The 16029-nt window shown below is 41.0% G+C and overlaps 1 protein-coding gene across 3 annotated transcripts in view; it reads left to right on the top strand.

Annotated features, from left to right (window-relative positions):
- The window catches only part of AMPH (amphiphysin), a 192023-nt gene that overhangs the window by 99769 nt on the left and 76225 nt on the right, over positions 1 to 16029 (top strand). For all 3 annotated transcript variants that reach the window (XM_060157340.1, XM_060157341.1, XM_060157339.1), the window contains exons 3-5: positions 8212 to 8262; positions 10692 to 10786; positions 13882 to 13977. In XM_060157340.1, coding sequence (XP_060013323.1) covers positions 8212 to 8262; positions 10692 to 10786; positions 13882 to 13977 — 242 coding nt within the window. The remainder of the gene's footprint in view (positions 1 to 8211; positions 8263 to 10691; positions 10787 to 13881; positions 13978 to 16029) is intronic.

The raw sequence follows: 16029 nt of genomic DNA, 5'->3' as shown, positions 1-16029 counted from the left end.
AGGATAGTTGGAAATTGGGCCATGAATCCTGGATAAAACTGTGGAAGCTGAGATGTTCTCTTCGATGTCTATCTCCCTTCCATGTTCCACTCGCTGCCGCCATCAGCCCAGAAATGTGATTTCAAAATACACTCCAGTCTCCTCTCTATCTTATATCTTTTGCACGAAGATATGCCAAAAGAAAATTTTAAAAATAAAGAAATGGTGCTATGAAATCAGTGCTAGTTTCTTAATGACGGCTCCTATTACGACAAAGAGCTCAAAGCAAGGAAGCAAACAATGTACGTGCCTAAGACCCTGCTGCTTTTACCTTTGAAAAACTCTCATCTTCCAATTGAACGGCACCCGAGCTTATCAGAGGGAGAGCTCTATTTCTTAGTAAACCAAGAGTGCCTGGAGTGTTGAGCAGCCTAAGGTTGTCTTTGATCATAAGTGGATTCAGACGTTATGACTTACTAGTCATCTGTTCATCAAGTTGCTGATAATAACTCCATTAAATCTAATCTTCTTGATAATCTGATTTTCTCCTCAGCTTCAAAAATGATCACAAAATATACTAACATCGAGATCGAGTTAACCTGTCCGAACTCTGAGAAATTGAGCCAATTTTAATTTTGATGTGTTACTTAGCCTTTTCAAGAGAAGAATGTCAGTAAAGGCCAAAAATAATAATGTAACTCTGGAAACTTCTATAGGTTCATGATCACAGGCAAGCTAATAGGACTTACCATTGTGAAATCACAGTTTTTGAAGTTACATCTCTTCAGATCCAAGTTTCATACGTCCGTTAATACTGTTGGCCTTCTATCTCAGCTCCTTTTAAAACATCAACCCAGTTTCTTAGTTAAAGAGGATATTTAATAAAAAAATTTTCTGTCTTGTGGGTATTGCTTTTATTTTTTAAAAACAAAGTTACCTATAAATATAAATCAGTTACCTATAAATATAAATTACATTCACCATATTTTAACAAGTCAATTCAACAAGCCATTGCTTGTTTACTAGGTATTAAATACATATTGCCTTAAGGTGTTTGGCTAGACCTGCATAGCCTTGCAAATAAAATGCACTGGATTTGGTTTTGCCAGTACAGTCAGGGCCACCGTGGTATATGCCCCTGACCGCGGGTGTCATGCACATGGTAGTATGGGGCATGGTGCTTCTGAATTTGCAGTGGTTGCTGTGCTGAGTTTAGTTCCTTAGAAATTTATCAATTCATTCTATGCGTTGTATCTCAAATTCAAATCAATGCTTCAAGTACAGTTTCTTTCTTTTGGGCAGGCGTAACTGGGTCTAAGGTAAGCTAACAAAATCGTACCTCTGTATTGGCTCCTGCAGTCCTAGACATAAGTATTTACCAGTATTAATATCTTTTTAGTGTTTCAGAATTCAGTGTACCTAAACAATAAACGACTTGACTCATTAATCTTCAAGTGTTATTCATCATAGTTTGGTGCAACCCTGTTTTTAAGCCCAATGCCCAGGTACAGTTTGCCGTAGCTGTAGGACTTTGAGACACTCTTCTTGTGTGTCAGTCTGTGGTAGCTCTTATCAGGAACCAGGCTCACCTTGCAGGAAATCTGTCTGTAACTCTTCCTTGCACTTATTACTAGAGTGCAGTAGGAAACCTTGATGTGGTAGCATTTATAGCTAGTCCTTTGACACTTCATAGATTAAATCTTTAAATGTTCAAGAACGAAAGATGTGTCTGGGAGCTGTCCTAGGTGCTGAAGAGAGACAAGCAGCGAGAGCTGCCCAGGAGTCAGGCCTATCTGGGAACCGACCCCCTCCTCTGCCCCACCCTCCCCCCAAGACATATAAACAAATAATTAAGTAATTGGTGTTCCTGAGGACCAATCTGATGTAGAACAATTTGGAAACACATTTAATTAGGTATGGAATGTGATTTCTTCCTATTGGGTAACAAAGATATTTGAAACTTTCCATGGTGGTGTGCCTGTTTCACTCTCTCTCCAGCTATTTAATTAGATTTTAAACTTCAGTCTAGTCCTTAGAGGCAGGTATCATGGAGAGGTGCTCACAGCACTAGGGGAAGAAAGCAACAGCTTCAAGAGACCACTCTGCAAGAGAAGAAAGGGATTCTTGGACTAGAGGCAGTGAGTCTCAGACCTTTGTAAGGTTTTAAAACCATGAAGACTTTTTGCTTACCTATTAATTTAAAAACTTTTTAAATTTCATATTGGAGTATAGCCAGTTAACAATGTTGCAATAGTTTCAGGTGCACAGCAAAGAGACTCGGCCATACATAGACATGTATCCATTCTCCCCCAGGGCTCCCCTCGCATCTAAGCTGCCACATAACATTGAGAAGAATTCCCTGTGCTATACAGCAGGTCCTTGTTGATTATCCTTTTTAAATATAGCAGTGTGTACATGTCAATCCCAAACTCCCTAACTATCCCTTCCCTCCACCCTTCCCCCACTGGTAACCGTAAGTTCATTCACTAAGTCTGTGAGTCCGTTTCTGTTTTGTAAATACGTTCATTTGTATCATTTCTCCATTTGTATCATTTCTTTTAGATTCCGCATACGGTATCTCTCTTTGTCTGACTTACTTCACTCAGTATGACAATCTCTAGGTCCATCTTGCCTATTCATTTTGGATATCTTCATGATGAAACCCAAAATGACCCTGGCTTGTTTTCCAGAACATCCAGGAAACAGAAGACTGGGGAGACGGTTTCCTTCTCCCCAGCCCTGTGAGGGTGTGACACACAAGGGAGGGGGTGTTTGGGGGTAGCTTTAATGAGGAAGGAGAAGCAAGCCACTCCCTTGGGCTGTGTGGAAAGAAAGCCAGGCCTGGGGGACCGTCTAGGCTTGAGAGGCAGCGGCTCCTGACACTGATAAATGATGCAATTGAAAAAATAAATAAAGAACCTCTGACTAACACCAGGGGCATGTTATTATACTATATGCCAGGGCAAGGGATATTGTGGGCAGTGAATCCTTCTTAGATATTTTCCAAAGAGGCGTATTAGTAGGCAATGCAGATAACTTAATTATAATAGACTCACTTGCCCATAAGTCCTGAGGAGAGTGTGACCAAGAGTTGGAATAATAATTTTATACTGTAGAGAATGACATTAAGAAATTGAAGGGAAAACTCTCAAGGTTGTGGAATTTTCAGTCTTTTTTCTGCACACACGCATGCACAATACACAATTCAAGGCTGAAGGACTGAAATGGTAATTTTCAGAGGAATTTGGAACGAACTTTAGATTCAGTGACATGCGAGCAGTGCTATAAGAGTTATTTCTCATTTAAAACTTACTTGTGATTCACATAGAGTAATGATGTTAAGTAGATTTTATTATGCAGTAGGTTTTGTGCAGAACTACTGTGTGGCATATTATAGGTGAAAAATTTCTTTCCAGAGGCTTTTGCTTGATTCAGGCAGAATTTTATACGAAATTCAATATGGTCATTACCGAATGCTTTATGAACCTTAATACTCACGGGGAAAATTAAGAATTTTAATAATTGGAAAAGAATAAAGTTATTTAAGTTAGCCTCCAGTTTATCTGCCTAAATTGAACTCATGAATTTAAGCCATTATTATATAATTTGAATTTTCTGTCACTCTTATAATATCTAAACGTTTCTTCTGGGATGCTTATTTTATTTTTTAAAATGTTTATTGTTCCCCTTGGGCTAGATGAATGCAGTGTATAGATTGGAGCCTGAATATTTCCTTCTCTTTCTTGTACTTTTCTTGAAAGAAAAGGCAATGACTTAATTGTGGGCTTAATTTGACATGCTTTATTTCGTAAGTATTTGGGAAAAGAATGCCTTTCCACCCTGCTCTTCTGCTGTTTCCAGGTACTCTGAGCAGTCGGGGTAACTCAAAACCATCAGTTACTGTGGTTGGCTCTGTATTACTTCCTGAGGGGAAAGCATCCCTCTGGGTGAGATGTGAGCCCCGCCTGAGCTAAGTGCTTCTTGCACTTTTCCAGGGAAGGGGCAGGAACAGTAGTAGAGCAGAGTCTTAAAGCAGACATCTGAAAACAGGAGACATCTGTGAAGTTCTGTTTCATCTCTGCAGCTTTTCATTCTACATCCTAACAGGTGGCTTAGTGGTGGTGAAATAATGGTTTCTCCATTTGTCCCCCTCCAATCTCAATAAATTGATATTCCAGCGAGATGTTTCAGGTTTATTTTGTGGCTGTAAGTGTGCTAGACAAATCGTTAAGTACCTCTAAGGTCTACACTTACCTATTTTGAAAAATGTGGCCTTAGGGGAGTCAGACCCTCCTCATTACCCCTTTCAGGGCTGTAGGCTTTAGATCGGTCTGGATCTAGATCTGTCTGGGTAAATCACATGTCTGATTTCACGTATTATTCTCTCTAAATGATCTGCCGTCTGTTGGGACAAATGATTGTGGCCTGCTGTCCTCTCTCAGTACCATTCTACCTCTTTCAATCACTTGGCCACCACTCAGGCTCCCATTTGCTAAATCACCCACTTTGTCCTTCATCTTTCCAATTTGATTTCCTTTCTGAAATGTTTCTGTAAGTGCCTTTAATGCTCTTCTGCTCAGTAACTCCATTGGCTTGTTGTTGTTAGATTTCAGGCTACTCTATCTTTCTGCATTTCTACTCTTGATGGTGAACCATTGTATCAGGCTGTTTAGGGTAGGTCACCAATACCTTGGTGGCTTTTAAGAACAGGTTTGTTTCTCGCTCCTGAAAGTGTGCACGGTAGCTGCCCATTTCATCTTCCCTTCGCTCTGAGATCCAGGCTGGAGAAGCAGCCCCTATCTGGAACGTTATGGGGCGCATGGTAGAGGGAAAGGAAATGGTCGGAGTGTGTGACGGCTCTTACATCTTCTGCTCAGAAGTAGCACATGGCTCTTCCACTCACATTTCATTAGCCAAGTCCCACAACCAAGCTTGATGTTGATGGGGCAGGAAGTATAATCCTCCCCCCAAAACAGATCTGGTAGGGAGATGCAGTGCAGATGTGACAATAATAAAATCTCCCCAAACAATGTCTTTTCAGCTTTTTATATACTCAGAATCTTACACAGTATCTGTCCCAAAATAGATAATCAATAGGGGAAAGACTGACTTCCTTTTTCCCCAAATTCTTTTCCTGTTCGTGTTGGGGACCTTGGCCTGATTCTACCTGTTTCTTCTCTGGATCCTTCATACCTTCTACCTGTGCCCAAGTGTTTATCATTAGCATTTTCCTTCATTCTCCTCATTCTTGGCCTACAGTTTTACACTATACTTTGATGTTTTGGAAATCCACTATGGTCAGTTTTTTTTTTTAATCTAGCTTGTAGTAGTTTGCTTTCACACTGCATTTCTGAATGGCTCAGCAAGGCAAAGGAAACTTAGTTTTGATTTTAAGCCATGCTGAGCCACAAGAAAGGGAGTCAGTTGTTTAGAACTTTGATGATTTCTGTTTTGCCTTTCTGTATAGCACCATTCTGGTTGAAGTTCATATGTGCCAACAAATGAATTAACCCTAAGCTTTCATCTGGCGGTACCTGGATTTACAGAGTTGCAAAAACAGCCCGAGCTTAAGGCAGGTAAAGAAAACCTCACCTGAGCTTTACATAGACTTTATAGAAATAATGTCACTATACCTGCACTATAAGATATAGGAAAATATTCTCTTCCAGAATTTATTTTGGAGTCCAGCATAGTCTTAAACACTTCTTTTCAAAGTTTGTTTGTATTTTTTTTAATATTTATTTTTATTTATTTGGCTGTGCCGGGTCTTAGTTGAGGCATTTGGGATCTGTAGTTGTGGCATGCAGACTCTTCTCAGTTGCGGCATGCGCACTCTTTAGTTGCAGCATGTGGGATCTAGGTCCCTGGCGAGGGATCGAACCTTGGCCCCCTGCATTGGGAGCACGGAGCCTTAGCCACTGGACCACCAGGGAAGTCCCCAGAGTTTATTTATATTAATCACTATCTATTTTTAAATGTGGTGGGCATTTTGGCTTTGCGTTGTGTTTGGATGGTGTTTCAGAATTAAGTATAATCTGCTTTGCAATGCAATTTTTCGTATAGATATTTTAGTTCCTCTACTAGATTATAAGTTATTGAAAGGCTTTTTTTTAAGAGTTTAGTTTTCTTTTTTTAAAATTAATTAATTTATTTTTGGCTGCATCGGGTCTTAGTTGGAGCACGCGGGATCTTTCATTGTGGCGTGCAGGCTTCTTTCTAGTTGTGGCCTGCGGGTTTCCCCTTCTCTAGTTGTGGCACACAGGCTCCAGGGCACGTGGGCTCTGTAGTTTGTGGCACGCAGCCTCTCTAGTTGAGGCGCGCAAGCTCAGTAGTTGTGGCGTGCAGGCTTAGTTGCCCCGCAGCATGTGAGATCTTAGTTCCCTGACCAGGGATCGAACCTGCATCCCCTGCATTACAGGGTGGATTCTTTACCACTGGACCACCAGGGAAGTCCCTGAAGGACATAAGTGTTTTTTTGCCTTCATCCCCTCTCCCTTTTTGGTAAATACTAGCAAATGCTCGTTGAATGTGACTATTATAGTTGCTATATTAGTGGGTGTATTATTAACTATCAAGTTAGAGTTATAAAACAGTTGCTATAGTATTAATCTTCAAGGTGGAGTCATTCTGTATGCTAGCTCTCTTCACTTTTGTTAAGTGATTATGCAATTAAAATGCATATATTTTTAATGTGTTCAGTTGCAGTATCATAGGCAACACTGTAGGTGCTAGCTGTATGCCCCTAGCACCTACCTTTTCTGAGCCCACTAGACTGACTTGCAGCTTCCAGCATCAGAGCTCTTTGCCCGAGGGCTTTCTGTGGTTCCTGAGACCTATCTGTCCCTACATGGACATAATGGGGAATTAATGTCCCCCAGAAGCAGCCCTCAGCCAATGATTGGCAGGAGTTGATGCATAAATGCCCCAGCTCCCTTGCCCCTCGGTTAGGATGTCTATAGGGTGTTTGAGTCTGTCTCCCAGAGTTCCCCAGCAGGGTTAAGGCGGGGCTGCCCACTGCAGAAGCTTGCTTGCTAATGCGCCCTGCGTTGGCTCTCTTTCCTTACCTGCTTCACTTCTCCACGCTACCATCAACATTTCCTGGGGGAACTCCGGACTAAAATCTAATCCTACTCTCAGAGTCTTAGAGTTTCTAAGTGCAATCCAAACCAAAACAAATGTTCATGGGCCAACATTTACAATTGAACAATTTCTGTAATTTGGTGATGTCCAATAGAAACACAATGCAAACCACATTCATAATTTAAAATGTTCTAATGTATTTTAAAAAGTGAAAGATACTGTACACCTGAAACTAACACAGTATCATAAATCAACTATACTTTAATTTTTTTTTATTTTTTTCGGTACGCGGGCCTCTCACTGTTGTGGCCTCTCCCGTTGCGGAGCACAGGCTCCGGACGCGCAGGCTCAGCGGCCATGGCTCACGGGCCCAGCCGCTCCGCGGCATGTGGGATCTTCCCGGACCGGGGCACGAACCTGCGTCCCCTGCATCGGCAGGCGGACTCTCAACCACTGCGCCACCAGGGAAGCCCTATACTTTAATTTTTAAAAAACGAAAAGAAAGAGATGAAATGAGTCAATATAGTTTATCTAACTCAGTATATCCAAAATATTGTATTAATATACAGTCAGTGTAGAATATATTAATGAGATATATATGTTTTTGGGCACTAAATCTCTGTCCACTTGGGGCTAGTAGCTACCATATTAAACAGTGAACGGTGATGATCAGTTTCCAACCATTGTAACCTACATGTCAAAATTTAGAGACTTAGTAGCTCTTGAATGTATTGAACTGCTCTATGGTGGGTCACAGTTTCTAAGCAAAGTCTTACTTGCCTTCTCCTTTTCTTTTCTTTCTTTAAAAAATATTTAATTTTTTTGGCTGTGCCGGGTCTTAGTTGCGGCATGCATGCAGGATCTAGTTACCCGACCAGGGATCGAACCTGGGCCCCCTACATTGGGAGTGTGGAGTCTTACCCACTGGATCACCAGGGAAGTCCCTCTCCTTTTCCTTTTTAGGCTGAGTAAAATCTTTGTAAATATCTTGTTTAGTCTTGGGCATCTTGTTTAGTCTGTGTCCACATATTTATGTTCTTTCAAGAATGAGCTCCTGGCGGAAATAACTCGAGACTTATTGCTTTGTACATGTTTGCATGCAAGATGCAGACAAGATGCTTAACATCTCTGTGTTTGTGTGTTTTCAGGCAGAGGGTACCAGACTTCAGCGAGAACTCCGAGGATATTTAGCAGCTATCAAAGGTAATGTGTATGAGTTGTTTACTGCATGTTACCAAGCACGGGTTGTTCTTGGAATTCAAGAGTAACAAGATTGAGTGTTAATTATACAGCCATTTGGCTTTCTGGCAGGATGGGTACTCGAGCACAGGTGTTCCATTCCACCCACTCCCCAATTCCCATTGAAATGATAATCAGAATATACAAGGAACAAATGTGTCTGCCCTTATGCTGGAAACTAGGAATAAGTGCCTCCCACGTCCTACAGCCTTCTAGGAAGAGTTGTTAGATAGAGTGAGCTTGAGACCTTGCAGCTGATTTCATCCCAGGGGAGAGTATGTCCCAAGAGCTGGATGCTCACAGACTTATACACAAGCCTTCTAGCTGGAGGGGGCGAGGGATGGTAGCAGGGTTAGCAGGAAGCATGGCCCTGGACTGCATGTGGCTTGTGGGGACCGGCTGCACCTGCAGCCCTGCCACTGTAGGGGGACAGAGAGGCTCTGGCGTTGGTTTCTAGTCTCGGGATATTCAAGGCAAAGAAATGAGGCTGGTGACGGAGGGCAGGGAGAGTGATCCGGGGTGTGTGCTCCATCTCTGCCGGCCGGCCGCTGTCCAGCCCCCTGCACTGAGTCCGATCCAAGTGCAACCACGGATGTGATGGATGATAAGGCAGATTTTGAGATTAGTGGGGAGAGATTTGTGGGGTGGGACTAGTATTTTGTTTTTTTTAAATTGGTATTGATATATAGTTGATTTACAATGTGTTAGTTTCAGGGGTACAGCAAAGTGATATATATATATAAATATATATACTTTATATATATAATATATATAAATATACTTTTTTTAGATTCTTTTCCATTATAGGTTATTATAAGATATTGAGTATAGTTCCTGTGCTATACAGTAGGTCCTATTTTATATATAGTAGTGTGTGTATTTTAATCCCAAACTCCTAATTTATCCCTCCCCGACCCTTTTCCCCTTTGGTAACCATAAGTTTGTTTTCTCTATGAGTCTATTTCTGTTTTGTAAATAAATTCATTGGTATCATTTTATAAGCGATATCATATGAAATTCTCTGTCTGACTTACTTCACTTAGTATGATAATCTCTAAGTCCATCCATGTTGCTGCAAATGGTGTTATTTCATTCTTTTTTGTGGCTGAGTAATATTCCATTGTGTGACTCTTTGAGCGAATACTTTGATCATTTCAGACATCTTCTTTTCATTTTTTATTTTATTTTGTAGAGCAGAGAAAGGTTTATTTCAAGGGCCAAGCAAGGAGAACAGGCATCTTGTGCTCAAAAACCTCAAACTCCTCAGGCATCTTCTTTTATTTTGTCCTTTTCTCTCATTGTTGAACCCAGAACTGACTGTCTTAAATTCAGCAAGCATGTGGGTGAGTCTAGAGTGTTGCAGCTTTCAGTCTAACAAAAAAATTTCCCTCTTTGATTCATTGGCATTAAGTTTATGTGTCTTTTATTTTTAATGGCAGCACTATGGTTTTTCTCTCCTCTCCTTCTATCCAGCCCCTTTTCATATTCCCTAGTGACAAAGACCAGGACACCAACTCGGTCAGGTCTCACCTTCCAGCTGTGAGGGAGAGTCTGGTGCCAAAGAGGCGCTTCTCCAAGTCACCAGCCAAAGACTCCACCTTGTTCTGTCCCCAGCCCTGAGCTGTCTCCACGGCAATCCACACTTTACCCTCCATGTTTTGAAGGAGGGCAGAGGGAGTCTGGAAAAGACTTTGTGATACTTTGTATCACCATGTTGCACTGGGAAACTTTTTATCTTTCCTGTTATTAATAACCATATTTTTGTAACATACCAAATTGTACCTTAACGAAAATTCTGAAAATACCCATAGACTTAAGAATGCTAAGCTTTCTGAGAGTTCTGACTTAAAACTGTATGTATAAGCTTTTAGTAATATTAGAAAAAGAACAACTTCTTGTTTCTTTTGAAAATTTTTAGGCCACTTAAAGCCCTTTCAGTGATGCCTGAAAATCCTATAGATTTTGCTTCTATCTGCTTTCCCCTCGCCAGATGCTTTATTTCTAATATTTAAAGTCATTTGGTATTAGTTGTTTTAGAACTCTTTAGTTTTATAGGTAAGTATTCTAGGTGTCCCATACATGTACGGTTTCATGCCATTTAGCAAGTGACAGCACACATAAGAGGACATATTATTATTGGTGTTTTTAGACTAGAACACCTTGTTGATGTTTTTCAAGACCCAGCATGTATCTTTATCCTAAAAATACTAGAAAATGCACACTGTAATCAGAATCAGGACTACAGGTGCAAAGAGCAGTTGTGCCTGCCCAGATTTTCCTTAAACAATTAGCAAGTATTCAAGATTTTTCCTCTCACTTTGAAAAGTAGGGAAAGGAGGAAGAGACTCCTCACCTACCTCTCTCTAACAGGAGTTGTTTTTCTCCAATGCTAGGCATGCAAGAGGCTTCCATGAAGCTCACCGAGTCGCTGCATGAAGTCTATGAGCCCGACTGGTACGGGCGCGAAGACGTGAAAATGGTTGGCGAGGTGAGAGCTGGTCACAGCACGTGAGAGGCCCCAGGGTGACTTCTGTGAGGTTCCCACCATGTCCTGCTCACTCAGCCTATCCCCTGACCCCCTCTCACCGCTTCATGGCCCTAATCATGAAGGGGCACCGTGTACCCAGAAGGCACTGTGCAGTTCCACCATCCAGATCAACCCAAACTTGCAGTGAGGAGTGAACATGACAATAAAGCCACTTGGGTAGAAAGCTGTGGCTTAAAGATTGGTTTTGTTCAACATGAGAATAGCACTTGTCTGTCCTTTACTACACTTCTTAGCCCATTCCAGTAGGAGAACTGGCTCATGGCCTGATTTTATGTACTGCACCTTCTTCCCCATCCCTCCTTGAAAGCAGGCACGGGATCTGGGAAGAGCATCCCATTCGCTTTACCACTAGATGGTCCCTTCGCTGGTCTGCAGGGCCGAGGACAGGGCCTGCTAATAGGAATTTAACTAATGAAAGGCTTCGTCCTTAGACATGTCTTAACACCTAAAATGCACCGTCTAGCTCAGGGAAGTGAGAAAGTGGTCATTGTTGCTTTGAAGAAGGCGGAATGGGATGTGACATCAGATGAGTTCTTTAATCTTCTTGGGCTTTAGTTTCCTTATCGGCGAAGTGAGAATAATAATTGTATCTCCTAAAAACACACTTAAAGTCGAGTGTATTGACATCCTCGACCTAGTGTACAGTGTGTGTGATTATTACTGACTTTAGGAAGCCTGCAGCCGGGTTTTCTCATGTCCAAGCTCTTTGTTAAAGCAAAGAATGGTTGGTCATCATGCCCACTTCATGGGAGCTCGTTGCTTCTCATGAGGCACAGGAGAGTTAAGACATATGGCCGCCACAATTCAGGGAAGGGTCTGGTACATGACATGCCGATCATCTATGCAGCCTTTGGAAAGATGGGTTAACATCTTTCCTGGGCTGCTTCCCCAAAATTCTGACATCCCCACAGTTATGACTATGATAGAAACTGAGATCTATTTATGAAGAAAGCTCATTGTGAGCTCTGTTACCTCTTTCGAAAACTTTCAGTATGTGAATTAGGCAAAACTAGCCTCCACACACCATTTTCCAATGCAGTTTTGAGGAATGGCATCTTCTCACATTTCTTAAATATAAAGACACTGTGTTTCAACAGCGTGTTGTTAAAGGCTTAACTCATTTTGTAAATTTCCAATTAGAGGTGTATAATTAAAAATTCATTGTGAAAAGAAGAATTTTTAAGGGAATGGTTAGAAACTTGTGTGAATGGCTTTTCAGAACACCACATTACAATTCTGTGTGTGGCAAATGCCACTGTTGACCTTGATTCCTAAGGAAACAGCTGCTGTCCTACCTTGATCCTTGTGGCTGCCAGGATTTGGGGAATCTTTCAATGGTGAAGCACCTGACACTGCATGTCCAGGGGGTCTGCTCAGATCATAAGATAAGCCTCTTTGTACGGTGGACTTAAATTTTTTTGTTTGCATAAAATTCTTTTCTTTTAATTAATTAATTAATTAATTAATTAATTCAGTTGCGCCTGGTCTTAGATACAGCAGGCGGGCTCCTTAGTTGCAGCACATGGGCTCCTTAGTTGTGACATGCGAACTCTTAGTCGTGGCTTGCATGTGAGATCTAGTTCCCCGACCTGGGATCGAACCCGGGCCCCCTGCATTGGGAGCACGGAGTCTTATCCACTGCACCACCAGGGAAGTCCCTGTTTGCATAAAATTCTTAATAAGGATCTATGACAATTAGAATTGGGTTTTAACGTGTGAAAAAGAGAAGCAAATCAACCATTAAAAAGTGGTTTTCAACAAGAGAGAAGCTTCTCTCCCATAACCGACCTTGGAGGTTGGCAGCCCAGGTGTGGTATGGGGGACCCACGAGCATCAGGGGCCTGTCTTTGCATCCCTGCTGCCACCTCCACGTTCAAGATGACTCTGAGCTCTGGCTTTCAGCTCTCATTTTTGTCTTCCAGTCAGCAAGAAGGAGGAGGCTTGGAGGACAAGCCTCCTTTTAGGGCCACTTCCTGAAAGTCCATCCCATTGGCAGAATTTAGTCTCATGGCTACACTTGGCTGCAGTGGAGGCTGGGAAGTATGGTCTGTATCCCAGGCAGCCGAGTGCCCGGCTAAAACTGGACGTTCTATTGCTAAGAAAAAAGAAAGGGTAGACATTGTCAGGAGATGCCAGATGTAGTAATGGGAGGAATATGGAATGACGTTCTTGCACATGTGCCTGGGATTCTGTGAAGCAAGTTTATGTTGTCAACCCACATACTTGGAGAAATTGAAACTCAGGAACGTTCAGTTTTCCAAAGTCACACAGCTAGGATATGAACTCTGTTCTGGTGAGGCAGCCTGGTGTCATCGACAGATCATGGGCTTCAAATTCAAGGGTTGAAACCAGAGTCTGTCATATACCAGCTGCATGACCTTAGCCAAACTATGTAACATCTCTGGATTTCAGCATCATCATCTGTATAATGGCAACAATGAGACTTTCTTCATAAGGCTATTGTGAGAATTAAATCACACACACACACAGAGACACATACAGCTTTTAACCCAATGCCTTGACAGTAATAGGAGTAACAATAATAATAATATCTAATACTCATTGTGTTCATGACAATTGATGTTCCATAAATGGTAGGGCCCTTCCCAGTAGGACTAAATTTTCTGCTCTCCGTGTGGAGGCTTCAGCTGCGGTTTGTTGTTTGTCTGGAGTGGTTTCTAATTTCATGGATTGCTTCAGAAGCAAACTGTCTTGGTGGAATTCTTCACAGACTCCTCCTAGCCCCAAAGTCCATTTATAGGAATCGGGGGACCTTTTGAAGTTTCTACATTCTTTAGTAATTCGGAATCAGAAACACATTTTTAAATGAGCTGAGCCCTTAGGTAGCCTGTGTTATAAATTAGAACTGGTAGCCAAATTACTGTATTCTTAAATAATCCACACTTTTCTAGCATTTACTAGCCAGGGAAGTAGAACTTATTTAATTTTATAGTTTCAGCTTTTTTAGAAGTTGGTGAAAGTTATCCAATTAAAATAATTCTGCAGTTGTCTCTTTATTTCTCTTTTTCTCTCAGAAATGTGATGTGCTGTGGGAAGACTTCCATCAAAAACTAGTGGATGGGTCCTTGCTGACACTGGACACCTATCTGGGCCAATTTCCTGACATAAAGGTATTTTATTCTGTGTCTATAAAGGGAAGAATTGAATGGTCCCATGTTCTTATTAAAACATGGGCAAGAGATAAGTAGAATTAAAAGTCCTCAAGCTGACATCAAAAACAGTTGGTAACTTTTCATTTATTTAAGCATGAGATTTTTATCCTGTTCCTAACAGTTTAAAATGAAATATAGTTCCAGAAATCACATTCCCCCTTTAATGAACTGCTTCAGCTTTTATTTCTCTACAGAAGTTTTTTAATCCTATAGATATAAAATCATAAATCAGAGATACCAAAAAATTCCAGTCTTCTTTATGTTCAAACCTTTTGGTTATATGGCATTTGGCAAAAATTTCCGTTAGAATAAACAAAGGTCATGAGGAAAGGAGAAACTTCATTGCACATGTGAGAGCAGAATCTGATCTTTTCCTTCCTGTTTATTTTGTGTATGTTCATAGTATACCTGCATATTTTTTCTCTCCTTGAAATTTTCAGGTTCACATTGAATTCTTAAGATGTAAGCACTTCAAATACATTTGCATCTGGATCTAAAAATATCTTGTCTAAAACATTTGTCTTATTCGACACTTGGATTCATTGAAAGGAAAATATACAAGTGAAGGATTGAATATCACAGATTTGAAATTGACTCTTAAGGTATAGATGTTCTTTAAACCATCAGGGCTGTATATAGCAAATGGTAGCATTAATAGATCTGCTCCCTAGTTGTTCTCCCAGCTCAAAGAGGACTGCTAGGTAAGACAGCCATGTGCTGACCTTCCTGTAGAGCAAGGAGGCCATGAACCAGTGTCCACGGGCATTTTCAGTATCTTGCTAGGTGACCTCTGATGTGAAGTTCCATTTTTACCTGGCCTTCTTTATAGCCATTGCCAGACACCAGGAAACTATCTGCAATAATGTGCACCGCCCTTGGCCATGAAACATAGTGAAGCTTCTTGGCCAAAACTATACTCCTATCAATGACGTTAGTTTCCTCAGTCCCACACAGAGTGCCTAACGCTAGATGGCCAACACCTGAAGTGTGTTTTGGGCCACCAGAGGCACCAGACAAAAACCTAGGTGGATCAGACTGGACATATTAGCCTTGTTGGCAAGATGTCCCAGAGAACAAATCCAAATGACGAATTCTAGGTGATGTTATCATAATAGGCAGCAGAGTGCTTTACCGAGCCATTGTATAGCTACATCTTAATTTGGAAAGGTATTAAGTCAGTTTTAAAAATTTTCTGAGAAATTAAACAATTTTTTAAAAAGTTAAAATTCTGTACACAGGGAATGTGTTTTGAGATATCTTCAGATAATTTGATAGGCATTGACATTTTGCCTTGGAATTTGCAGCATTTGTGGAGCAAACAGTCTCAGAATTATTATCACGCTTTAGAATACTGTTTATTGCATGGTAATTCAGTCTCCATAAAAATCAATTCCTAATAAATTAGGTGAAAGAAACGTTTGTCTTCCTACTTGAAAATTTCAAAGAACGTCGCAACTTGTCTAAATTAGTCATATAATATTTGATAGTACAACTTAGATGAGCAAATAAAGGCTGTGATTGACTACAGAAGAATACATTTGAAAAGTTGTTGAGCTTCGGGAACAAAAACTTAGTATCATCAAAAATGTGTGAAGGATCTGTTTGTTATCTGTTATTTGTTATGATACTGCCCAGCAATAGCTATTTGGAAATTGACCATTCTCTCTAGGAGCGTAAAATTTCAGAAGACATACAGAAGTACCTTTGTTGAAACAGAGAGATTAAAATAAACTCATGATGGAGTATGTTGGTTAGTCTTTTCAGTTTGTTGAAACACTCAGTGGAACTTTTATTCTATTTTTTAATTAATTAATTAATTAAATTTTGGCTGCATTGGGTCTGCGTTGCTGAGTGCGGGCTTCTCGTTGCTGAGTGCGGGCTTCTCGTTGCAGTGGCTTCTCTTTGTTGCAGAGCACAGGCTCTAGGCACATGGGCTTCAGTAGTTGTGGCACGTGGGCTTAGTAGTTGTTGTGAAAGGGCTTAGCTGCTCCGCGGCATATGGGATCTTCC

The sequence above is a fragment of the Lagenorhynchus albirostris genome, chromosome 8, assembly GCF_949774975.1.
Source record: "Lagenorhynchus albirostris chromosome 8, mLagAlb1.1, whole genome shotgun sequence".
In the NCBI taxonomy this organism is placed as follows: domain Eukaryota; kingdom Metazoa; phylum Chordata; class Mammalia; order Artiodactyla; family Delphinidae; genus Lagenorhynchus; species Lagenorhynchus albirostris.
The sequence above is the reverse complement of the archived record's forward strand: the minus strand, read 5'-3'. Positions and strand labels throughout refer to the sequence as shown.